Raw genomic sequence first — 26746 nt, forward strand, 5'->3', positions numbered from 1 at the left:
CATCCAAAGTATCGAGGCCCATCCTGCTTTAACCTGGTCTCGCAGTTTATATTCATCGGGGACCCCACGGGGTATACCTACAGCATCAATATAGGTTGGATTATGAGCTGAACCTGGGATTAGAGAACGTTTAGAGCGGCGTTCAGAGGAGGATGGGAGGCCAACTTCGTGTACTTGTATAGAGAGATCTACTGGAGTGACTAAAACAGGTAAAATAAGAGTTATGAGAGCGCAAAGACCTGACGCATCCCGAGGGAAACCATCATATAACTTGTTATTGCCACACCACCACCACAAATCAGCCCTAGCCGTAGGTCGGAAGTTTGGTTTCATAACCGTCATCTCAGTGCACCAAGAAGAGTTCAAGCTACCTAGTTTTACTGCATTGCCAGTCAGGTTAATACAAGTGAAATTGTTCACAGCTACATCTGAAGAAAAGAAAGGTGGTTTATTAGAGACCGAGCGTTGAGTTTTAGGAAAGTGGTTTTCCAGATATGAGCAATGACCTCGTTTTGTATTGTTCATAAGATGCAGGAGGCATGCACTATTGACTGGCGCCGGTACAACTCTTAAAGTGGGGCGTGCTCCCATACAAACTATGCAGTCGGAAGCCGTCGTGTCAGCAGCTTGTTCAGCTAGTAGTAACCAGTTGTTTGTTGTTCCAGAAATACCGGTTAGAATTTGGAAGAGGTCATCTTTAGACATTTTATTTGTGTCTACAATGCGTATTCGGCCGTTTCTCCCCCCGTTTGTATATGTCACCGGAGGGCCATTAAAGGTGGGGTTATCATCTTTAACTACAGAGCTTGGAGCTGCACCAACGCTAGGGCATATTTCCATTTGCCAATACAGGGCGGTGCGATCAGTCCAAGGGGCAAGTATAAATTGTTGACAGGAGGTCAAGGCCAGATCCTTTAGGGTAAAAATTAAGCCTGAAAGATCCGGTTTTTTTTGCTATTCTGAGCATATTTTGGTTTCTCCAGTGCAAAGCCTGACCCCTAGAGTGCTTGGACCAATCGAGGTCCGTTTCTGACACTAAACTGGACCACTTCCACTGATGCCAACCTCCCAGGGTTATATACCACACTGAGGAGGAGAGATGTACTGCAAGGTTAAAAGATCCCCCCCTTGGTCTTTGGTGACGGGAGTGACTGGGAAGCTCGCGAAATCTATTTCGACTACCCAACTTTATTGTTGGGGACACAGAGAGTAATCATTCTAGTCGTACTTGGGGTGCAGGAGGTAACCGTGTGTCGTTTTTTTCTAAATGGATCGGGCGTGGGCAAAACTGGAGAGGAAGTGGTGGGCAAGACCCTAGGGGCTACATTTGTCAGATTGGGACTGTCAGAAGGGGGCGAAGCTTTTGAACTTGAAAGTGTCAGAAGTGTCGGGGGCCCTTCACAGATCAGGATTATGCCAATGGGAATGAGACCCAGGGCCAGGAAGCAAACAAAGACGCAACATCTTTGCCTGCCTGTCATTTCAGGGGGAAAGGGCCAAGACATGTTTACTTAGGGGGCGCCACAGCAGCGGGAGGAGTGGCCGGAAAGCCATCTGTGATAACAACGACGAGGACTTAATGCAGGACGGCCAGGTGGAGGCAAACGGAGAGGAGCAGAATCATGCAGAGGATGACAAAGATCCGAGGCAGGGAAAATCACAACAGGAAACAGAATGGGGTCCAGGAGGAAGAGGGGAGGAAGAGGAGGAGGCAGGAAGAGGAAAGAGGCAGAGGAGGTGCAGGAAGAAGGGCAATTTGAAGAAGAAGGGGCACAGACAGAGGAAGAAGAAGAAGCCAATGATGTAGCACAAGAGGAAACAAAAGGGGAGGAGGAAGCTGAAGAAGAAGAAGGCGAGGAAGGGGGAGAGGAGAAGGGAGACTGCGAGGAAGGTGGAGAAAACTGCATATGTAGAAGAGGAAATAGATGGAGAAGAAGTAGAAGATGAGAGAGAAGAGGACATTGAAAATGAGGAAGCAGAAGTGGAAAAAGAGGAGGCTTTGGAACAGGAGGAGGGGGATGTTGAAGAGGATGAGGGGAAAGAGGAGGAAGAAGTGGAGGATGAGGAGGAAATAAAGGAAAAATGTGGAAGAGGAAGAGGCAGCAGCAGAGCAGGGAGAGGAGGAGGCACCAGAGGAGGCAGAGGAAGGAAGTACAAGAGGAAGAGGAGAGCTAGCCAGGGTAAAAAGGTGAATTCACAGGGTCAGTGAGGAAAGACTGAGATGAAGAGGCCAGAAAGAGGCCACAACGGCCAGCGAGTGGGTGTAGAGGATGATAAATAGCTGATGACGCCCTTCCTTCCAAATAACGCGCTCTGACCACTTTGTCCTGTGAGCATCGTAGCTGAGGAGCAGTTTGTTGTCTGCTCCGGACATCCTTAAAACACTCAGAGAAACACTGAAAGACCAACCGTACACCGAAAACAAAACCTCTCTGGATCTTCCCAAACGCAACTTGAGGAGCCGGTAGTGACAGACTGGAGTCTTCTTCACCTGGTGTCTGTAAATCCATCACTGCCCATGGAGGATGAACTGGGGGATGATAATGATGATAATAATAACAATAATAATAATAAAAGGGAAGGGATTTGTTCTGTCGACCTTTTTGTAGCTCCTGGAAATCTAACAAAGCCTGAAATACGCACATGCAAACAAGTGCGTGCCTGTTCTGTTCTTATAGACTACCCTCCGCTGTCTCTCGGTCACTGTCTCAGTCCCGTTGATGAGGAAGATAACATCTCACACACACAGTGAGCATCAAATGCTAAAAGAATGTCAGCTTCCTCCGTTTGTCAGAAAACAGAAAAAAATAATGCAAAAAAAAAAAAAAGTCTGGAAAGTGTAGTCTGTCATCTCACATTTACTAGAAAAAAACGTTCCACTTGTGAACAGGAATGCCGAGTACACCTCCAGGGATGTGGTCCAGGAACAGTTTAACCTCGTCACATACTAACCTTAATGCAACAATGCTGGATTTCTGACACTGTCTCTGAGTAATATGTGGACCGTTATAGCTCAGAAGCCTGATCTGTTGTACATGTCGATGTTGGTTAATGTTTTAAAAATAATAGTAATAATAATAATAATTAAAGAACACCCAGTATTCATCCTATCATGACAGGTTCACCTGAATCGTGCCAAACCGTCCCACAACCAGCACTGAGCAATTCAGCCTCCGAATGAGGGGCTACTCGTCACGAAGCAATGAAACTGTGGGACCCGGCCACCAGGTGTGATGGTCTTCCACAAATCCCATTGTTTTATTTTGTTTGATTTTTTTGATTGTTTGGTTTTGTAAAAAAAAAGAAAATGTATTTGGCACTTTATCTAACACCCCTGTTACATATCTGTACATAGTAAACATGTATTTTAATCTGCTGATGTCATATAATAAATACGATCAATGCAGCTGATGGGCTGGAGTTTCTAATTGCACAAGAGCTGAAACAAGAAGCCATTTAAGGAAAAAGGATAAAATCCTTTTTTTTTTTTAAATATATATATCAATTACCAATATTATTGCCTGACAGACATGTATTGGTATTGGCGTGTGTCTTGCCAAATGTTTTTTAACGCTCTTCCTAATGCGACTCTGCAGGGAATTGTGTCTCCTCCTGGGATCAAACTGGACACCTTTTGCTTGTCAGGCTAAATGACTACACTATGAAGCCATTTTTACAGATGAAAGATGTTTGGAAACAGTGTTCTCAGTTTATCCAGCAGTGGATCTCCCACTCTGTTACTTGCACAGATCTCATTCTCTCTGCAGCACAGAGTAGCATGAAGATGGACCAGACCTGGGCTCAGCAACCTTTACTAAGAAACACAACTGCCAAACTTTGAAGCCTCACAATGAAGATGACAGGCTCTAATAATTATAAGTTAGCGTATCCAAATGAACAGGTGTAAATAATTAACATCTTTTATCACATAACTACTCTGCAGTACGTTATTTATCATTACCTGGTTATTTAAATTTGCCTTTTCATTATAGTTATTCTCCTTTTAGTGCATTTTTTATTATTACAGAACTAAAATAAAAAGTTTTATATATAAAAAACACCCAGCACGCCCCTGCGGGCGGTTTATCCTTCAAGCTCGGGTCCTCTACCAGAGGCCTGGGAGCTTGAGGGTCCTGCGCAGTATCTTAGCTGTTCCCAGGACTGCGCTCTTCTGGACAGAGATCTCCGATGTTGTTCCCGGGATCTGCTGGAGCCACTCGCCTAGCTTGGGAGTCACCGCACCTAGTGCTCCGATTACCACGGGGACCACCGTTACCTTCACCCTCCACATCCTCTCGAGCTCTTCTCTGAGCCCTTGGTATTTCTCCAGCTTCTCGTGTTCCTTCTTCCTGATATTGCTGTCATTCGGAACCGCTACATCGATCACTACGGCCGTCTTCTTCTGTTTGTCTACCACCACTATGTCCGGTTGGTTAGCCACCACCATTTTGTCCGTCTGTATCTGGAAGTCCCACAGGATCTTAGCTCGGTCATTCTCCACCACCCTTGGGGGCATCTCCCATTTTGACCTCGGGACTTCCAGGTTATACTCGGCACAGATGTTCCTGTACACTATGCCGGCCACTTGGTTATGGCGTTCCATGTATGCCTTGCCTGCTAGCATCTTGCACCCTGCTGTTATGTGCTGGATTGTCTCTGGGGCATCTTTACACAGCCTGCACCTGGGGTCTTGCCTGGTGTGATAGACCCCAGCCTCTATGGATCTTGTGCTCAGAGCTTGTTCTTGTGCTGCCATAGTGCCTCTGTGCTGTCTTTCAGTCCAGCTTTGTCCAGCCACTGGTAGGATTTCTGGATATCAGCCACCTCCTCTATCTGCCGGTGGTACATACCGTGCAGGGGCCTGTCCTTCCATGATGGTTCCTCGTCTCCCTCCTCTTTCTTGGGTTTCTGCTGCCTGAGGTATTCACTGAGCACTCGGTCAGTTGGGGCCATCTTCCCAATGTATTCTTGGATGTTCCTTGTCTCATCCTGGACTGTGGTGCTGACACTCACCAGTCCCCGGCCCCCTTCCTTCCGCTTAGCGTACAGCCTCAGGGTGCTGGATTTGGGGTGAAACCCTCCATACATGGTAAGGAGCTTTCTTGTCTTTATGTCAGTGGCTTCTATCTCCTCCTTTGGCCAGCCTATTACCCCAGCAGGGTACCTGATCACGGGCAGGGCGTACGTGTTGATGGCCCGGATCTTGTTCTTACCATTCAGCTGACTCCTCAGGACTTGCCTGACCCTCTGCAGGTACTTGGTGGTTGCAGCCTTTCTAGCGGCCTCTTCATGGTTCCCATTTGCCTGCGGGATCCCCAGGTACTTGTAACTGTCCTCTATGTCTGCAATGTTGCCTTCTGGTAGTTCAATCCCCTCAGTTCTGACTACCTTCCCTCTCTTTGTTACCATCCGACTACACTTCTCCAGTCCGAACGACATTCCAATGTCATTGCAGTATAGCCTGGTAGTGTATATATTATTATATATTATTATATATTATATATATATATTTATTTATATATATATATTTATATATATATATATATATATAAATAAATAATTTTACTGTTTTACTTCAGTAACAACTGTAAAGTGGAGAGACAAAAATTAGCATTTTTAGGCCTACTGTGAAACAGTAACTACAAAGTGGTCTGCAGAGCTTTGATTTATTTCTGTTTGTAGAAATTTATCAAGTCAAAATGTAGCAGTCCAAGAGCTTTAAAAGTTATATAAAAAGGTAGGTTTTCAGTTCTTTGACTTAAACCCAGCTGCATGTGGAATCCATAGCAACGGAGGGTGAAGACTAAACATTTATGTGTATTCAGCCGAGCTAATCATCGCTGTAGAGGTCGGCAAATACAAGAGAATGAAGTAACACGTGTTAGACGAAGGAGATGAAGCACATGTGAAAACGTTTTTTCTTTTTTTAATTCAGTGTAAAGGCTACATACTTTCACAGCTGGAGGATGTAGAGATAAACTTTTAAAAAACACTGCAAAATATCCATTGTTCATTTTGTGTTTATATTATTGTCTTTTGACGATACCACATTGAGCCCCTGCATATGTAAAAGAGCCACAGATCTGAAATCCCTGGACCCAGAACACAACTGTAACAGAATCCATATTTATTAAAGAACTCAATACTGACACATGACAGACATGCATTTCCTGTTTCACAGTCACACAGGAGGAAGCAGGTAAAACTGAGCCTGAATGTCTTCTTTGGGGTTCATAAAGTGGTTGAAGCTGAGGAAACAACACACAGTCTGTAATTAAAGAAAACTAAATAAAATGAAATGAAACACAAACAAACTGGAAACAACTTCACACAGAGAAACAAAATGAAGCATGCTACTAAGAGTCAAACCCTACAAAAAGCTACAGCAAAGAGTAGTAACTGATTTATTTTAAAGTGTATTTAACACATTCATCAGTTATTTTGTCCTGCTTTCAGCCACAGAGTGGGGGGAAAGTGTTTACAGATGTAAACAATTTTTTTATCAGCTTTGCTACATGTCTTTGTTTTTTCTTGAATCTTTTAATTGATACACAAACAAGCAGATCCGAAATGCAGTAACACAATTATATAATTATACTCACACACTTTAAGTGTAAGGAAAGGAAATCTTAGTTGGAAGATAAATACATATTAAAAACATCTCAAGGTGCTTCGGGAGTTCTGATGTCAGAAAAGCAGAAGAGTTTTTCAAATGCAGACTTGAAACCAGCAACACGTCAGCTTACGCTGGATTGCACCTCAGTGGTTTAACAACAGCACGAGGCAGCGAAATAAGATGACAGCCGAGCATCTGACACGTGAATCGGGTCCAGTCGGGGATGTGCTGAACCCACCTGAACACCCTTACATCAAATGCTTAGATTTGAAATACAATATTCTGATGCACACAAAAGTGTAAAAGAACTGTAAAATCCTCTGAATGAATAATAGATTGTTTTATTTTTGCCACAGATTTTGTTGTACTTGAGTTTCTTAACGGCACAGCTAAAGCAACAATAACTACTAAAGCCTTGGACTGTTTGGGTTTTACAATAAACAGAGCAACAGCTCCTGCCTTTGCTGCTCATTATTTGTGTGTGTGCGTGCATCCCACTGGCCTGTTGACTGAACTGAGTATTTTAGAATTCAGTGACTGATTGAAAGTGGTTGCAGCAATTAAGTGCTAACCAGAGCATAAACACGGGTGCACAGGTCACCGCGTGGGAGACAAACTGTGTCCAAAGCAGTCACTCCAAAGTGAGCACAACACATCCACGTCATATCTCTTTGCAATAAGGGGCTCAAGTCAGCTGGTTGCCAACTGGTTGTATTCTTGTTATGTACCTAAATAAAAGCAAGGTAGCAGAGTTAATGTCATTCTGTAGTTAAATCGCAGCCCTGCAGCCATGCGTCAGTATTTGTGGAGGAACTTTCTGTTTCCTATTTGTGAGACTCTGACGTTCAGCACTTTCTGTGAATTTCTGACCGCAACATATTTGTGATTTCTCATAGCGAATCTCTGCATTATCACAAATGATCACAAACAGATTGTATGTACCCCCTCGAGTTGCAGACTGACGCCTCTTATTGCCGTTTTATCGCGTTTTGATGCATCAAGCTTGGAATACAGATCACAACAACTCACTGACGAGTAGTTAGACTAGATCTTCAAAAGGCAACAAGATCTCAAGGTCACAATACTTTTAGTTGCACTGCTGTGTCCAGCCACCGTTTACCATAGTGTGACTCCAGTGTCAGTGCTTGGTGTTTCTTTGGAATACCAACCAGGTATAAAGGAACTGGAAGTAACGGATTCCATGTGCAATGTAAGACTTTCAACTCTTTTTTAAAATAATGTAAGACATTTTTCTTTGCCTGAATCACAGTTGCTACTTTTTTTAATCACAGCAAATTGTTAAAAAAAAACAACAAAAAAAACCTACGCACACAAAGTAGGATTTTCAAAAATACAAACTTGCTTGGTGTTACTTCATGAAGTGTCCAAACCTGAAAGCATCTCCATCTTCTGGTTGAGTTTTTCTTCCTCCCTGGCTTCACTATCACTCTCTCTTCTTTCAATTGTTAATTTCACACCCAGCACAGAGTACAAATCCGAGTTTGTGAAGTTTTCAGTGGCCGGTCAAAGACATCCAGTCAGGAAAGTTGTCGATCTCTCCCGTTTCGCTCAGATGTTGGTCTCCGTGCATCAGTGTGAGCTTGTAGCGCAGGCGGACTTTACGCTGAGGGAAAAAATAAGGGACATCTTAAGAAATTGGCTGAATTTCTCCAAAGAAATAAATAAAGAACAAATATTTTAAATATTATCAGCATTATCTTTTGTGTTGTGTTGTAATATAAAACAAAGTATGGTGTTTATCTACAGCTTTACTCTCTTAACCATTCCTGCCATGTACAGGAAATGTGTAAAGCATCTTACTGAGGATCCGACAATTTATAGCAAGAGCAAAACAACCCTGCTCTGTGGAAATATACAACAAAAACAAGTATAAACAAACAAACTCACATGCAGAGACGCTGACAACTTTAATCAAGGTAGACAGGTAGTAACAGTTACATGCATATAACTCACCCTCTGAGGATTAGCTAACAGGAGGACCTGGGAGACAGCAGGTGGAGGCAGGACAGGGTTGTATGGAGGTAGGCGTGTCCCTGAGGCAGGCTGAAGTTTCACTAACATCGTCTGTGTGACAGTGATTAAAGTAAGAAAGAGCTGTGTGCCCAACTCAGATAGGAAGCAGGCAGACACTTGAAGTGGTTTCAAACAGAAAAACACTGACAGGGACTGCCCCACAAATTTGAACTGTCAACCCGACTCCAGCAGGGGGCGCCAGATACATTTTGTTGTGATTTGATAGTCTGAGCCTTACAATTAACTGCACAGAGCTTGGTGTAACAGCTGTCACAGGCCAATGACCTAGCTTCCTCTCCATCTAAACATATACAAAGTTGTAATATTTTTAGACCCACAATGAAGCTACAGTTTAATATTCCCTTTTACACAGACAAAGCCTTCGTGTCATCAAATAGACACACACAGAGGTGTTACCAATCCCACCTGTGTGTGAGGTGAAGGCCAAGTGCGTAACATAATTCATTCCATCAGTAACACCCGTGTCTACCTACTTCTTAAGAAAAAACATCTGCAAGTGAGAAAAATGTGTACTGGCATTTATACAGCACTTTCCTAGACTTATTGACCAGTCACTATTTAAAATTCAGAAATTCTAGCACTAATTTCAACATTTTATTTCATTTTTTAAGCAAAACTGTGAAAAAAGTACATCATTTGAACCAGCCTGCTTTCTTTGTTGTATCTTTTTTGTTTCAAGATTAAAGAGGTTTGAAGTCGACACGTCCTAAAGATATTTTCAAAAGTTTTCCTGATTCAAAAGTGCATCCGTCCACATTTTAAAAACATCACCCTGCAGTCTGAGTTTGTTACCTTTGGAACAGCAGCTTGAAACAGGAAGTCTCTCACATCGAGCGCAGATGTGTTCACTGCAGACATGACGACCACGGCGACACCTGGATGACCTGGCGGAGGGTCTCTAGCGAAATGAAGAGATACGTGGAAACCGGCCCGGTTGTATAACGTGATCGGCTCCAGCTGACCTAACATACACGTGAAAATAACAATTAAACAAAGTATCTGCTGATACTGAGGAACGACTTCCTCACAGCTGCAAAACTCGCGGCAAACACTGGACGATTCGCTTCAGACGACTTACTGGATTTGATGCTTTCCATTGGAACAAAGATGTTGTTCAGGAGGTGTGGGGGGCATGAGTCCTCTAGTTTCACTGGAGAACCTGAGCCTTCATTTGATGGTTTGTCCGACCATTTGAACTGCTGACTTTGAGGGTGAGACCTAACGGGACAAAAGACAGATTTTTAAAAACAAAAGGTTGTTTACTTGTTTACAACTCTGACTAAGTGCATGCAAAAGCTAGAAATTTCTTTGCTATCTTACCAAATGTCTGTCCCGTTAGTTGTCGCACTGCTGCCCCCACATCCACGGGCTCTCAGTAAAAGCCCCCCTCCTCCGTTCTGCTCAGCATTAAAAATGTCTCCATTTAACTAAAAGTAAAAGAACATGTTAAATCGCATATTCCAAATAAAATGCATGTTTAAATCTTCCATTCAAGCCTCACCTGCATCAGTTCCTCAGAATAGGACTTGGAATTCTCCTGAGTCCTTTGCTTTGAGACCAGATCTAATCACACAACAGGACGTCATTACATTATGAAGCGTATTTGTCAGTGTTACAGACAATAACGGCGAAATAAGAACAAAAGCAGGCCCACCTAATTCGTTTAAGTCCTGGTCGTCTTCTGAGCTGAAAGCTTTTTCCAGATAAGAGGTGAAGACTGGTGACGAAGATTCGAATACAGGCAGGGAATCGGCTTTCCTGTGAGTCTGCGGAGAGTCCAGTGCTGACAGATCAATGAGGTGGTAGCTCTTAACCTCTCTGTGACTCGTAGGAGCTGGACCAACGAGAGAAAAGAGGTTCGCAAACAAGATTTTTCCACGAGGACTAAAAGGTGAACAAAATGAAGCCTACCCGTATTACTTGTCACTTCTTCACTTTTACTTCGTGCTCTTTCTCCGTTACACTCTGCTCCCACCACCCGGACTTTGTAAGCGTTCACTACGAGAGTCAAGTCATCGTTAGCTGCCAGGATCTGCGCCAGAGCAGCGTCGTCTTCCATCGTGTCGCTGGCTAGTCGAAAGAGGCTGGGCCTCAGCCGGTCGCAGCGCTCATACAGCGTCTGCAAAGGTTTAAAAATAAAAATAAAAATTTAATGTTTTCTTTTTTTTCTTTTTTTAAATGGATCATTTAAAAAAAGAAAGCTTGGTTTTGACCTTTGTACAAAAGGTCCTATTTTTTTGAGGTGTATTTCTCGTTCAAGTAAATCAACTGTCAGACACTGTGCCTCAAGTTTCCACCAGCAGAACATCGTTTCCCAGCATTGTGATAGTGGGAAAATTGGCTCTACCAGCTCAACATCACAGCTTGAGTGAAGTTTTTAAAACCGATCAGTTGTATCCAAGGAGATAAACTAAGGGTGGAAAAAAGCGACTTCATCACAGACACAGATTTTACTAAATAAAGATCACAAGACTTCAATCAGCAAACATCCTGTCCACAAGGACAGGAGCTACTAACAAATGTAACTGCTGAGGGTCATTAAAGCATGAGTTCAGCTTCCAGTGCTTCAGGTTACTCAAAACACTAATGACCAAAACAGGGATAGAAAGATCTGTAATGATAAATGAAGCTCAAAGACATATCGATGTATCCCAGCTCCATCGAGCTGATTAAAAAAGGTTAAATGTGTAAAATTGCAGAAACAGTGTATCCATGTGTCCAAAGGGTATGCAGTGTATCCTGTGCATGCATTCATCAGAAAACATAAAGCATTAACACTCGTGACAATACGGTTAAAAGGTCGAAACTTTTCAACCCATTTCACATTTCCTAACCCGTCCATTGAGTCTGGATTCCAGTCTTGGCTGGGCCGATTCTGGCACTCAGGCCTCATGTTTGACACCCCCGCCTTAGGGTAAGGCAGTGTGTTGCAGGGCTAACACAGAGAGGCAGACAATCTTTCGCACTCACGTTCATACCTACGGGCAGTTTAAAATCACCAATTAACAAAACATGATTAACTAATTTTCAACATATTTTCAGAAATTCCCAATTATAAGTTAGATTTTTGATTTAAAATAAATATTCAAGACTAAATTTATAAGTTTTTTTTTTCATTTTACAAATTATTTAGATTATTTTATAACATAGAGCAAAGGTAAAATAACGCAATATCTAACGCATCAAAATAATTGATTTTATGTAGAAGAGTGTTATGGAATCATTACAAATAAATGTAGGATAAAGTCTGGTATTACTTATGCTAAAGAAAAAAAACGCTCAGTGTGAAAGATCGAACCGATTGCCTCCGTTTTAACACTGGGTAGTGTTTGCTAATAATATTGTTTATGGAAGCATGTGTAACGTAAAACGCCTCAGTCCCAGCACAGAGCCCTGTGGAACTCCATGAATGACTTTGGCATGTGAGGAAGACTCAATGTTTATATGAACAAAATGGAATCTATTGGATAGATACGATTCAAACCACCACAGTGCATTTCATTTAATACCAAAAGTGAATTCTAGTCCTTGCAATCAAATGTTGTGCTCAAACACACCCAACGCTGCACAAAAAAAAAAAAAAAAAAAAGGAAAGAAAACAGTTCTGCAGTTGCAAAGCAAATAAAGACACAACAGTCACAGGACTTCCCAAGCGGAGTGTGTATTTCATGTAGTAACATACCTTCATGTCGTCGCTGGGCTGTAATGAAGTTCCAGTGATAGCGTGCTGTTCCAGCAGCTCTCTGAGCTGCTTAGTGTTGCTCTCCACGTCCTGCAGAGTAGACTCACGCTTTGACACTTTCTCAGCCTTCTCTTGCTCCTTAATGTAGCACATACACAGGGAAAAAAAGGTCAATATTAAATTGATATAAAAGCACGATCATCATCTTTGATCACCGCAGCACTCCTCACCTCTTTGATGGTGCTTTTAATGAGCCTGTTGGCAGTTTCCAGGTCTTCAGGACGGCCACTTTTCAATAATCTGGCCAACAGCTATAAGCACAGAAAAAAATGTAAGCAGGATGAAACCAGTCGCACACCTCAGTAGACAAACACACATGCTCACCTTCGCTTTCTCCTCCTGGTCAAAAACAGACTCTGTGGTTCTCTGTGGTGGAGGAGCCATTATAACCGTGTCCGGCAGTTTGGGATCTTTCTCCACAATACCTAGGATCAGAAAAAGAAACCCACTCAAAGAAAAAATCAAAACACGTCCTCTCATCGAGACTTGAACACAACAGAACAACTAAGAAATGATTAAACTGTTACGTATCACGTGCTCAGTGTTAAATGAAGGGATTCTCAGGTAGAGCTTCTGAGCACAGACTTCATGTTTTGTATCTGCATTGTTCCTCACCTTGTTTCTTGAGCATGCTGTAAGCTTCCTGAATCTTAGGTTCATCTTTAAGCCAGAGCGTCCAGCCGTAGAGGACCTCCGTCACCCTGTCTTTGACTTTCTGTGGAGTCCACGAGCCAAAATACTGCTCGGAAAGATGGATCACATGTCAGTGTTACTGCAGAAAAAGCTGCTCATTAGAAATTTCCAGAATATCCTGGTCCCACAGTCTAGAACGTGGACCTTTGGATGTTGGACTAATTTTAAATCTATACGCTGTCAGATTCTTAGATTAGATTGGAGCAGATTTACTAACGTGCTGCACAGTTGGGAACACGGAGACTTTTGTGACTCTATCCCTGCAGTAACTGTCTAAACATATTAATTGAAGTACATTTTTCATTCTTATAATATGAATCTCTATATGCCTTTTTTTTTATTGAACTTTCGACTGAGCCTTGTGATATATGGAGGCTATTTTTTTTCCACGTTCACAAAAGTTCACTGCAGTTCATTTGAACTCTTAAATAATTTACTTCGTGGAAGTCTGACTACCAAATGTAGAGGTTTTCAGACTGTTCTCACAGCTTTAAAAACTACCACTGACATTTTTGTGTCTGATAAGCAGTACCTTTGGTGTTAAGACTTTGATGAGCTCATTGAGAAAGCGAAACTTGGCAGCCTCGCTGTGGAACCGCTTGCCGCAGTTGTTCATACAAGCCTCGAGAATCTGGAAAACACCAAAAAAACAACAAGAAAAAAAACTCAATCCTAACCACTAGAAACTGAAGAACATTTACGCAGCACAGCACAGAGAGAAGAGATTTTCATCTTTGATATTTGTGGTTAACCACATTTAAAATGTCACATGTCCTGAGGCACATGGTCCTCGAGAAGCTTCTCCAAGTCGCATCTCATAGCGAAACACTGGCTACAAGCTGTGCGTGCCCTCACAGCAGCTTCAAACTTGGATTAAGTGCCTCATGTCGCTTCGTCCACGTGATAAATATTAGTCACGGATATTATTCACCCCACCCCCACACACAGAGTTACAACAAACACATTTGTTTTTCTGTGATGGCCTCTGTCGACAAAAATACTGTGACAAATGCCGAGTATGACCGTTGAGAAGGAGAAATAAATCAATACAGAATTATAGTACTTGTCCGTGTTAAAAAAATCTGATTCAAATTCAGACGTCTGCAGATAAAAGCACCACAAAACAAGAGAGATAAATACATGCCGTGACATTAGTCTGGTTACTCACTGTGAGAGCCTGCAGAGCCACTTTCTCCTGTGGGGACTGGATTTTATGTGCGAGAAGACGAACGGCTACCTGCGGCCTGAAAGGCAGAAAAATCTCAAATCATCTGAGTGAACTGCGAGCAAACATGTCGTGCAAACAGCTGAAGACGTAGTGTTTGCACAGCTTCCACACAGCGCTCTGCCCGCCTCAGCAGAAATCCACTGAAATGCTTCAAATAAAACAGGACTCTGCCTTTACGTGAAAGTACCTTTACACTTTATGCTGCATCATATCGGGAAGAGTGAAGGGGAAAAGGTGTCACAGACTTCCCTCTTGATCTTGCGCGATGGTGTAACTGACAAACTGTGATGGCAACATGGATGTGAAGCAACTATTTCCCAAATGTCTGAGTTGTGTTGAAGTCATTTTTAGAACCAAGTGGCTTTGCTTACAAAACTTTAGTTTATACTAACTACAATAAAGAGGGAAAGTATACAAGTTTTACAGGTGCTTAAATTATAGGTAAGACTGAAGAAAGCAACACTCTGCTCACCCGTTAGTCTCCTGGTTGACAAGCTCGTAGAAACCCTGAATACAGTCCCATCTGTCCTCCTGATTATTTGGGTCCGTGGCCTGATCTGGACAAAAAAAATCAGACCACAGAAAGAGTGAAACACAGAAGAAGAAGAAAAAATGATTTTCTGTGGAAGTGAAAATTAAAGATCTGCACAAAAAGGGGAAACAAAGCCTATGTTGCACCAAGTGTGCTTCTAATGTGTGGAGGCTAGCTAGCACACATATTTGTGCACTATCCCCACCATATAAGATGAAACTGTGTTTTATTTTCCTTTAAGTACTCTATTTAATAATTTTCTAGATCCATTTTTTTTTTGATGAAATACATAACCAGGGGTAGGGGAGGTTTTTTTTTTTTTCATTTACAGAAAAGCCTGAAACCACATTAAAAAAAATCACTTCTTTATATTTTGCTGTCATGGAACTAGACTTCGTATTATTTTTAAAGTGGTGTTGAGCAATAGTTCTCCAGGCCTTCTGAAGGTCTTTCAAAGTTTGGACATTGGCTACTTCTTTACTGATTTTCAGTCCAGTTCCTATACCTGACCTTTGTGTATGTGGGAAGCCACTTAACACTAACCTATGAATCATTCATGCACAAAAGGCACCATTCTTACAAATTCCATTCATAGATTCAGCTAAAGCCAATCACTTAGGACCACTTTTAAAAAGTTACAAGCAAGAAGGGCTACTTGGAAGCAAAATATAAAGAAATGAGGGTTAGCTCAAGGTTTTTGCACAGTACAGTGAATACAAGAAATATACAGAGGAGCTTATCCAATAAGGCGACGAGGCTTTAACGCACATTTTAATTGAGATTCTGGATGTCTACAAGCCTGAAAGTCGACTGGTTTTAAAATGTTCTGTGTTTTTATTGAAACACCTGTAGTGACTCTGATATATGTCCTCCACACAATGATACTAAGACTAAACCTAACATTGAGCCAATTAAAAACTAAACTAAACAAAAAGTCAAAAAGAAATAAAGATAAAACCCATCATAAAAATAAAAACTATACAGTACAATATGACCATGCTATGAACTGACTGCTTCAGCACTACCTCTCTCCTGTCTGGGTGTCTACTTGTGTTATTTATTTTAAGTAATGCTCTGAATACAGTATGAGATGCATTATGGGCTGAATTATTGCAGTAAAACCTATAAAAACCTGCTCTGTACTTCATCACAGGTCTAAAGTCAATACCAGCTACTTATTTGGTCACACGCCTGCTTTTATTACATAAAAAACCTGTGACAGCACGCGCACTTCTGCAGGTGACACGCGAACACCGCTTCTCTCTCTCGCTCTCTTTGAGGCACACGCACGAGCGAACAACTTCCTGTTCCAGCTGAGAGTTTCTAGAGAATACCAAAACGTAGTTTAAGTTAAATAAATAAAACAGGGCGTTGTTTCGCGCATAAAAAGTGTGTGCGGTGATGGAGTCAAACTGAAGTCACGAGCCGACCGTTGACGGGACGTTAGCACGGACCGTCTCGCCAATGAGAAGTACGCTAGCTCTGCAGACTCGCAGCTGAACGCCAACAACAACACAAACTTTTTCTGTTCCTTGTTCACTTACTGAGCCATGACTCGAAAGTTTCCTGGCTGTCACCGCTCGCCATCGCCGTCCGTCTCCTGCCGGTCCAGAGCCGCTTAGCTGCTGACTGTTTCTCTCTGGCGGAGAAGCGGAGGTGTCAAACTGCCGTCTGTGTACGCTGACATGTGACACTCACGCCCCTGACACACCAACCACGTTACACCCCCTCACTGCCTGCATCAGCACGCGCTCACACACATATCTGCTTATCTTCAACTCTGTCGTGTTTGTCAGTGCAGCGGCGGAAAGAAGGGACTCAAAAACACACTTCAGGCACATGCACACTTCTTCACATTTCACACGGAAAGCTTTTACTTCGTTAGATCACCCAAACTTCTTTCCACTTACAGAAGAATTCATTAGGAATCGATATTTTTATATTGTTTATATTGTTTGGAGTACTTTTAGTACTTTCATAGCGCATTTCTTATGATGCTTAATTCATAATGTATTAAGTTCAAACGTCCTTCACCTCTTCTTGTAAAAATATTTATTCTAAATATAATCTGACTCAAATTTTAAAAAAACAAAAAACAAAAAACGTGCTTTGATAATTCAACTAAGAGTCCATTATCTGCGATGCAGTTCTCAGAATTGTCTCCAACAGTCTGCCCAGTTAGGATCCATAAACCATTGTGGATGCATTTCACCGGCTTTGATGCAAATGTAAGTGTCACCAAGAGCACTGGAGAAGCAACAAAAACATAACCACCAAAAAGGAAATGGTTTTGGAGGTGATGGCCACAGATCATCACTCTCTCAGCTCAGCTGACAGTAACTGCAAGCACAGGTACTACTAAAGGACTCAAGGCCCTCATGATAGCCTCATGGAGTCTGCTGTTCATGTTCTTAAAATAATTGTATCTCACTATTTAACCCTCCCTGTACCAAAAAAGTCAAAGACTAATTGATCATTAGCAAATGTGAGGACCTCTGTAAAAGTATTCAGGGGTGTATCTACACTGAGAAAGATCATTCACAAAAAGGAACGTTTAAGAGAGTCTTTTGTTTCAGACTCTATAAACATGCTAAATGAGGCCCAATGTTAAAGTTCATGACAGTACAGACTGTTCAGATCTAAATTTGCATCTGGCAAAACCCACGAAAGACTTCTGGAACAATGTCCTTTGAACAGATTAGAGCAGAGTGGAGATGTGCGGCTATAATGCACAGCATTATGCTTTGAGAAAACCAAACACGTTAGACCGTCAAGCACAGTGGTGGAGGTGTGATGATTTGGGCTTGTTTTGCAGTCACTGAGTCGACCATAAACTCCTCTGCATACCAAAGTATTCTAGAGCCAAATATGCTGCACAACAGCTAAAGCTTGACCCAAACAGGGTCAAGCAACAGGACAATGATCACAAACACAGCAACAACTCTACATCTGAAAAAGAAAAGACTCAAACTGTCGCAATGGCCCAGAGTCCAAACCTCAGCCGTATTGAAATGTTGTGGTGGGAACAATGCATAACATAAAAAATGCCCCAAAAACCTCAATGCACTGAAGCAATGTGATTAAAAAAAACAACAACAAAAAAACAAAAGTAAATCCTTCACAACAAATGAAAAATTAATAGTCATAAAATGAACAATGACTTCAAATTATTGCTGCTAAATGCGGTTCTACAAGAACTACCCAATGATGGTATGTGCTCAGTTTTTCACATGCTGCTTCTGCATTTTCCCTTTGTTTAATAATAACAGTGTAATTTTTAAATTTTGTGTCATGTCAGGTAATATTCACCTATATTTTTATTATTTTAAAACCTGGTTACAACCAGATTTTTTTTATAAAGCTCAGTAGTGAAAGAGGGTGCATGATAACAAAAGGTCACTCTGCAACAAGATTTCACGGTACTTCACACATCAGTCAACCCTGTGATGTCACAGGATTATAGAAGCAGAAGCATTATTTCACTGCCTGTTATTCTATATAACAGCATTATAAATGTCAGTTATCACACTGGTGTGGTGGAGTAAATAAATACTCAATAATATGAAAATGAAGGGAAGTAGAAGTACTTCAGAATGTGATTTCAAAATGTTTACCCTAGAATTTCTGTAAGCCATCTTTCATAAACAAAAACATTTTGAAAAGTAGTTAAATTAAATGGTTTAATTACACAAGTCTTACATCATTTATAAAACAGAAAAGCATATAATAAAAGAATATATTATGTCACATTCAAAACAAAAAGCTGTTAACTGACAGGAGAACAACTGAGCAGAAACTCTGTATTAAATTTAAATATATTTATCTATCGGTCTCTGGGGTATTTATTTATTGACGTTTTCATCTTCATCTTTTACATCTGCCCTTGAAGTTGTAACACTTGTGACTGTACATCTGTGGACCAGTTCATTAAAATTTCTTCAGTAAAGTACCTTGATATTTGCATGGAAATATCAAGGTACTTCCCATCCATGTGTGAGCACAGCAACAGGTGTAAGGTCTCACATTACTGCATAACACAGTCTGAGTGCATAAAATTTTCTGCACCTTTTTCTAATATTTCGAGTATTAATCGGCATTCAGTTTATTTTAAAGGTGGCAGAATCAGCATGTGTGAGATCAACTGTCAACATTCAGGCCAACCAGTCCAGCAGCAGCTGTTTTCTTCAGGCGCGGTGACTGTAGGGTGACGTGGTGGCGGGTAGTTTAGTCGTTAATCTGTTTCGTTTGAAAGCAGCAGAAGTTTCTGGAATCGATGGATGATCTCTGCAGAGCCCAGAGACACCATCATCTCAGCAACACTGGGACCTTGCTGCAGGTCAGAGGGGAAGAGAGGATCAGGGGTCAGAAAAGTTGACACAATCAACCCAGCCAGCATCCTGTGTGAAACACAATCAAGAAACAGCTTCCTCTTTCTTCATGCCTGCCCTCACCAAGTAAGCAGGGCCAACGTGGCGACTAAGTAGACGACTGTTTGTCATTACCGCCACCTTTCAAAAACGGTATTGTGGAGTTCAGTTGAGTCATTTCACATAAGGAAATGAACATATGGCACATGCTATGAGTATTTTTCTGATTTCAGCAGCTAGACATGATTGAATCTGCTGATCTGCAGTTTGACAAACACAATTTTAGAAATGAGACTACAGAAAAGAAAGTGATCTTTAAAAAATGACCGATGGACATTTTAAGTTCCTCGTATTATGCTACTTATCTGTCACTACTCTAAAGCACACAGTGTTCTTAAGGACGAGCAAACGTGACCTCTAAAGTAAAGATCAAAACGACAAACACTGATCTTTGCTTGATTAATTTAACCACAGACCTCACAACCTCATTAACATGCAGGTGTGTGTGTGTGTGTGTGTGTGTGTACTTCTGACAAATATGGGCATCTATATGCAACCTTTCAGATAGGAAGAATCAGGCCGGCAGCTACAATAAGACACGTGCAGAATAAAAGCTCTTTTAAGAACATATAATTGTTATATTTATTATGAAATTATTAAGCTTTTTTAAAATATGTTCGTTATTTTTTTAACTGCTATAACAAATCTTGTATCTACAACTCTTCATTAAAGACTGCAGTCTGTATCTGACGCTGGAAAAAAAACAGTATTACATCATTGCAGGAACTTCTTTTAACAAAGTCTTGTGATCAGTATGGGAACTGGATGACTTTGCAAGAAAAGGTCAAAACATCAATTAAATGTAGTTGGGGTCAGAGCTGAACTGTCACCACTGAATTAGTGACCACCTCTGCTTGTGGACTTCTATTTTAACTACTACAAATACTTATTGACTTTTTAGAACCCATTGGGAGACAAGTTTGAGAAAAGACGAGCACTATAGTAATTCAGAACTAGCTTTACTTCACAGATTTTGCACATTTCTGTGTGTTCTTTTTCAGACAAGCTGCAGCGCACATTACTCCCACACCTGACTTGTGGTTTCCAGTTCTGACAGAGTTCAACTCAAATGGCAACAAGTGATATTTGATAAAACTTCTGCAGGTCATTTAGAAGGTGATACGACTTTATTTATACACTGCTTAAAAAATTAAAAGTAACATTTTCAAAACACATAATGACTATAGACTGGGTAACGTTTTAGGAATGAAAGATGGCACATTGTTTGTTGGAAATGATCACCTTACAGATCATTGAATTCAAATACACACAAGAAATCAAAGTGTAAAAAATAATGCAGCAGGCTACTCCATTCTGCTTAAATTGCATTGTAGCAACTCAGAATGACACTCAGTCGTTTGTTTGGCCCCCACGTGCTTGTATGCGTGGCTGACAATGTTGGCGGACGCTCCTAAAGACTGAAGTTGATATCCTTATGGCGATCTCCTCCCAGATCTGGACATTGTTCATTTGAGCTCCTGGACAGTCTGGTAGCTTAGACTGGAGCCAAGCATAATGTCCCAGAGGTGCTCTGACCAGCGTAGGGTCTGAGTGGGTCCAAGGATTTCATCCCAATACTTAACAGAAGGGGTGCTGTTGCTTAGCCTATAGAGGTGTGTGTGTCCCTCTATGGATATGCCTCGCCAGACCATTACTGGCCCACCACCAAACCAGTCATGCTGAACGATGTTACAGCATTATTTTCTCCACGGCATCCCCAGACCCTTTCACGTCTGTCCAATGCTCAGGTTGAACCTGCTCTCATCTATTAAAAGCACAAGGTGCCAGTGGTGAACCCACCAGTTCTAGTACTCTATGGTAAATGCCAAACATGCTTTAAGGTGCTCAGCAGTGAGAACAGGGCTCATAAAAAAAGATGTTGGGCCCTCAGCCACCCTCAAGAAGTCAGTTTGTGATTGTTTGGTTCGAGACATTCACACCAGTGGCCTGCTGGAGGTCATTTTATAGCTCAGATATTAGAAGATATGATATTAGAAGTGACACTGACCCTAGCCAAATGCAAAACTAGTCAAAAAGAAGTCAGAAAAGATGAGGAGGGAAAAATGTCAGTGTCCTCCACCTGTAAAACCATTCCCGTTTTGAAGCTTGTCTCATTGTTGCCTCTCTAGTGCACCTGTTGTTAGCTTCATTAACACCAAAGCAGCTGAAACTGATTAACAACCCCCACTGCTGCTTGAGAAGAAGAACTGACTTGATCTTGTACTCTGATTAAAAAGTGTTCCTTTATATTTTAAGCAGTGTATATATTTGTTTTTGCTTTGCAACCACATATGCAGATAGTGTATAAGATGAAAACAGAGTTCGCACTATCTGTAATGAAAACACTCTACAGGACGAGGCTAAGTACCTGCTGACCGCTGAGAACCAGACGTAACAGCTTCATCACCTCCCTGTACTTGGTGGCTTTAGCCTGCTTAGCCACAGCTTTCAAGTCTTTACCGAGTCGATCCACCGAAAGCTCCTCGCTTCGCTCTTCTATCAGCCTAAAAGCACAAATTCAATTGTTTAAAATCACATTGAGAGACTGAAACTGTAAGATGAAAGATGAATGAAACAGGCTGTACACACTTCAGCACTAATGAAGCAATGTGCTGGGCCTCTCCAGTGAGTGATGCCACCTCCTGGCTGGAAAAGGAAGGACGCACCCACAAGTAAGAGTAAGTGGGGCTTACAAGCTCCTTCAGGAAGGATATGTGACCCTGTTAAAGAGAGAAGAGGATTGTTTCCATAATAGTGCACACTGTTTGGACATCACACTAGAAGCCACACCAGTGTAGGACAGTATTTAACTACAGATCAACAACTGACAACAGCTGGTTTCATATCCTCAACATACCAGAAATCAAATGATAGGAATGCACACAAACGCACTACAGTCACTATAAGGTCTATATAATTTAAATCTTCACTAAAAAGGCCAAGAACCTTTTAATTAGCAGAGGAAAACAGAGTTAAACCAGAGTAAAGTCATGGTTACCTTACGGAGACGCAGAACCCGCCTGATGTAATCCTCGCGCAGCACATCCTTATCCTGGATCTGTTCTGCGAAGGCCTGATAGATTTCCTCCCGCAGATCTTGTATCAGCAAATCACACTGCTGCTCATCTTCAATTCGCTGCTGCAGGTGAAGTCTGTCATAATCACAGAGAGTTTCATTTACCTCGTAAAACGAATATGTATTTATATATTCCTTTTCATCTCTTCTTTTTAATAAGACTTCCTCATGTTCCACATAAAAACAGACACTTTGGATTACTCTTAACAACAAGGTGACATTTTGGGGAATGATTACTTAAACTTAATGTTTTGCTGTTCTTGAGTTAAGCAAAGATCCATTGAGCTTCACTGTGATGCGCTCGATTCAGACATTTCAAACTCTTGACAGCTTAAACTAAAGCAATCAGCAGGAATGAATTCCAGTAGAAAGAAATCTACACTGCGTTAAAATTGCAGTTGGAAACATTTATCATCACCAGAGGAAGTCTGAAATAGGCTGTTCTGTATCTTGAATTGCTCATTAAAGGCAAATGTTTTTTGTTGGGACATTTGTTGGCAATAACATGAAAAGAAAAAAAAAAGCACTGGGTTTTAGACGACTCCTTTCAATCTGTGTCTCATGGCCTCACACTGGCCAAACTAACAGTACTGAAGCCTCAAAGCCGGTCTTCATGAACACGCTCATGTTCACTGCAGTAAAAATATAAAAACAGCTGTATAAGAACCAGTCCAGGATGCGGCATCTTTAATTATCAAAGATCAAGATCAAGATGAAAAATCTGCACTGATGCACTCTCAGAGTACCGAGTACATAGTTCTGTGGCTCATTCAGTCATTATCATGTGAAAGTTAGAGTGACTCACGTCTGCATGATAGAACACGATCACTTCAACAGACTGAAGAATGAACAGACATAATGCATCTTTCCTCTTTTGCTTTAAAAATGAAATAAGGCCTAAATAAACAGAACCTAGGCAATAAAACCAGGACGTATAAAGTTCTGACTCACCTGTTGAACTCTGGCAGCTTCTCGAGGTCTAACAAAGCAGAGTGAGTCGTGATCTTTGAAGGGTTAAACTCAGAAATCAGTTCATCTATCCTCCTCCCCATTCGATTAGCTATATGGAAACACAAGACGTTGGACTTTGATATAATGTTCACTGTTTATAGTCACAGTTTTGCAGAGTCTCCCATCACTCACTGTTGAATCCAGATCCACAGTTGGTTGTTGTATCCAACAGAGCCTCTGGCAGGACTCCGTCTCTCTTGAATGTTTCGATGAATATGTCCCCCTGCCTCTTTGACAGTTTACTGCCGTCTTTGTTCATCAGCAGCGGCAGATGTCCGAACGTGGGCGGCTGCCATCCAAGAGCCCGGTACATGAGGAGATGTTTGGAGGTGGAGATCAGCCACTCTGAACCCCGCAGGACATGGCTGACCTTCATGTAATGATCATCTACAATGTTGGCGAGGTGATAGGTGGGGAAACCGTCTGCTTTTATCACCACGGGATCCCCCTCCACCTAAAAGTGACAGAGGATGTGTTTAAAAACGAGAGGAGCCAGAAGAAATCTGGCAGATAGACTGAAAACTAAAGGCAGGTTTTTGCATTCAAGTACCACTGTTAACAGCTCATTATATGGACTACGCTTGTTTTAAAAGCACAGTTACAATCTGAACCTCAAGAAATTTTAAATTTATTTCAATCAAGCAAGAATATTTAGTCAAACATTAAAAAAAAACAACAAAAACATTAGCTTTATTAGACATGGTTACACGTTTAGCATGAAGCCCAGTGAAAAGCCCAACCTGTGCAACCTCATGCCGATTCCATCCAAAGATCAGATCCTGAAAAGGCTCAACGCCCTCTTCCAGACGAAACCTGATCACATATGAGGCTCCCTGAGCCAGCTTCTCCTGGACCTGGTCGGCCCGCAGGTGACGACACCTGTTGTCATACCTGGAGAGATGCAAACGCTGTCAGAACCTTGACAAACAAAAGCACTCAGAGAGCACAACTCTCTATTATATTAAGATATAGTCATGCAATGTTTGATTGTGTGAAACTTTATGGTGTCATTGTGTCGTCGTAGCGCGTCTTATTGAAAAAATTAAAGGTTTGCTGTCAGTTTTCTCCAGACCCTTTCATATCATATATTTCTTGAATTTTTTCAGGGCCAACTTTGACCTTGGCACTAACGATGAAGGTCAAGGTGCAATCCTTAGCCAACATGTTACTCAGGTCCCCCATGGCCTAGTATATTGCTGTGAAGTGTATCGTCTGAAGTTTGAAGATGATACATTAAAAAAAAAAAAAAGTGGGTAATATAAAGTTTTTTACTGATTTGTGTTCTGAATTACCTTGGAGTCTGCCCCGACCTTAATGCCTCTTTTTTGAGCAGCTCCAGTCTCTGAGAGCTGCAGAAACAATAGTAAGCGTGATCACTGGCAACAAGCTGCCGGGCTGTCTGATTGTAGAGGTCGAGTCTCTGAGACTGCAGGTATGGACCTGTCGGGCCACCTCGACGTGGACTTTCATCTGGAGGTATACCTGTGTGAAAAATTCAGCTTAGATGGTGGCAACAACTTAGCCAAACGCTTTTAAAGTCAATCCCCGGTATTTGTGGGGGTTAGGGACCACACCTGCCCTCAAAACCTTGAGACCCCCTCTAAAAACGCTTAGAACTGCCTATTTTAATTTTCCCGGGATCTTTGTGTTTGTAATTTCTGTATCATGCAATAAATCAGCAAATAATTTGGAATAAAATCCATGAACTGCGAATAGACGGGGATCGACTCTATTAGGATTTAATGCAGTGATTGCATTGATCCATTTACCCAGTGTTATTCAGCAGATCAACCCTGAGGAAAGACACAATTTTCAACACAGTTTTAAACAGAATGAAGTTAGCAGTTCTGTAAGAACTGTTTAATGCGCTTCAGTTTTTCAACAATATTCAAAATTCAGCCAGTAGTTTCTGTGTAAGCATCAGATCAACTGATCCCTCCTTCTGTGTTAGCCATTACCTCATATTAATAAAACACTCAAGAAAGCACAGTGTGCAAAAAGCAGATCTAAAGACAACTTTTAACAAACTTTGAAAAACAAAGAAATGGAGAACCACGGCCCATATTTGTGTCAGACTTTGTTTTTTTCAAGAGACATCTTAGAGATATCTCGTATTATATAAATGTTCGATATATGTACAGACTGAAAAATAAAAGGAAATGTTTACTTATTTCTTATGTTGTTATCTTAGGTTCATTTTCTATTTACTGATGTAAGTAGATTCTTCACTTGGGAGCCACATTAGATGAAAAAAATGAAGTGGTCATGATTGTGTACAAAGAGCTACGTATTACAGAGTCAATCCTTCTGGATTAGTGTCTCTTACCAGCCCACTCTAACATGTCCTCTATGGACTCTGCTGCTCCTGGTACCAGTCTGCTCTGATCAGTGTCCTCCAGCCGCAGGATGAATACACCTCCATACTTCTTTGCAAATATGTAATTGTAGAGAGCAGTTCGAAGTCCGCCGAGGTGTAGGAAGCCTGCAGAACAAAGCATTAAATGGTTACAGCATCCGATTGCAGTTTTGAAGGTTGTGTGTGAGAGAGAGAGCCAGCACACACACAGCACCAGAACACTAAAAATGAACCAGAAAATGCATCACTAATGTTACATGTGGAACTACTCTCTTTCACAAGAAAAACCCTAATCGTTATCAATCTTGTGACTTACATCAGATAAAACTTGCAGCTGCACTCACACTTTGTGCTGAACAAAACTATCTGACATAAGCTGAAGCAAAAAACACGCAAAGGCTTACGCTGCACCATATCCACGCTTCTTTGCACGAATGCCAGCAAACACCATGTAACATTTATTATTGCCTATTATTGCTTTGTCTAGGTTTGCAGTGCAAACACTTCCCACACACACACACACACACGAGTCATTTTTGCCAGAGTCACTGTCAACCCACATTTTTTTAACACATGGAAATAAATAAAAAATACTGAAGTCGGTTTAAGTGGAAAATTACATTCATATATGCATATTTTTGTCCTCCACAGTACCAAGCACCGTATACAAATGGAAAAATACTCAGACTGCATATCATATAAATAAATTCTAATGAATACTCCTTTATTTATGTCAGTAATCACTGATATATCCCATGTGTAGCATTTAGTAAATAGAAAATTGTGTTTTTATTGAAAAGAATAGCTGCAGCATGTTTTAAATAATCTGACATTAAAAATGCGAAAGCTACTAAATATCTGGCAGTTATAACCAGGACTATTGTTGATTAAGATTTAACTCTAAAATTATATATATATATATATATATATATATATATATATATATATATATATATATATATATATATATATATATATATATATATATATATATATATATATATATATAT

At 41.2% G+C, this 26746-nt stretch overlaps 2 protein-coding genes across 2 annotated transcripts in view; both read right to left on the reverse strand.

Annotated features, from left to right (window-relative positions):
* Positions 1–5910: 5910 nt before the first annotated feature.
* On the reverse strand, positions 5911–16739 carry LOC113024512 (ADP-ribosylation factor-binding protein GGA3-like). The gene is made up of 16 exons (XM_026171660.1): positions 16411–16739; positions 14807–14891; positions 14275–14350; positions 13639–13737; positions 13029–13152; positions 12738–12838; positions 12584–12664; positions 12354–12491; positions 10583–10790; positions 10326–10505; positions 10173–10234; positions 9992–10098; positions 9750–9889; positions 9464–9633; positions 8591–8701; positions 5911–8240 (listed from the first exon to the last, which is right to left on the reverse strand). Exons 1-16 carry the CDS (start codon positions 16451–16453, stop codon positions 8130–8132), a joined length of 1836 nt encoding a protein of 611 aa, XP_026027445.1. The 5' UTR covers positions 16454–16739; the 3' UTR covers positions 5911–8129.
* Positions 16740–18691: 1952 nt separating this feature from the next.
* ears2 (glutamyl-tRNA synthetase 2, mitochondrial) overlaps positions 18692–26746 on the reverse strand; it is a 15875-nt gene continuing 7820 nt past the window's right edge. Inside the window, exons 2-10 of the mRNA XM_026171661.1 lie at positions 25707–25862; positions 24673–24862; positions 24121–24271; positions 23513–23834; positions 23321–23429; positions 22292–22445; positions 21883–22013; positions 21662–21797; positions 18692–19196 (exon numbers count right to left, since the gene is read on the reverse strand). Coding sequence (XP_026027446.1) covers positions 19098–19196; positions 21662–21797; positions 21883–22013; positions 22292–22445; positions 23321–23429; positions 23513–23834; positions 24121–24271; positions 24673–24862; positions 25707–25862 — 1448 coding nt within the window. The 3' untranslated portion in view covers positions 18692–19097. The remainder of the gene's footprint in view (positions 19197–21661; positions 21798–21882; positions 22014–22291; positions 22446–23320; positions 23430–23512; positions 23835–24120; positions 24272–24672; positions 24863–25706; positions 25863–26746) is intronic.

This window comes from Astatotilapia calliptera, chromosome 6, assembly GCF_900246225.1.
Source record: "Astatotilapia calliptera chromosome 6, fAstCal1.2, whole genome shotgun sequence".
Classification (NCBI taxonomy): domain Eukaryota; kingdom Metazoa; phylum Chordata; class Actinopteri; order Cichliformes; family Cichlidae; genus Astatotilapia; species Astatotilapia calliptera.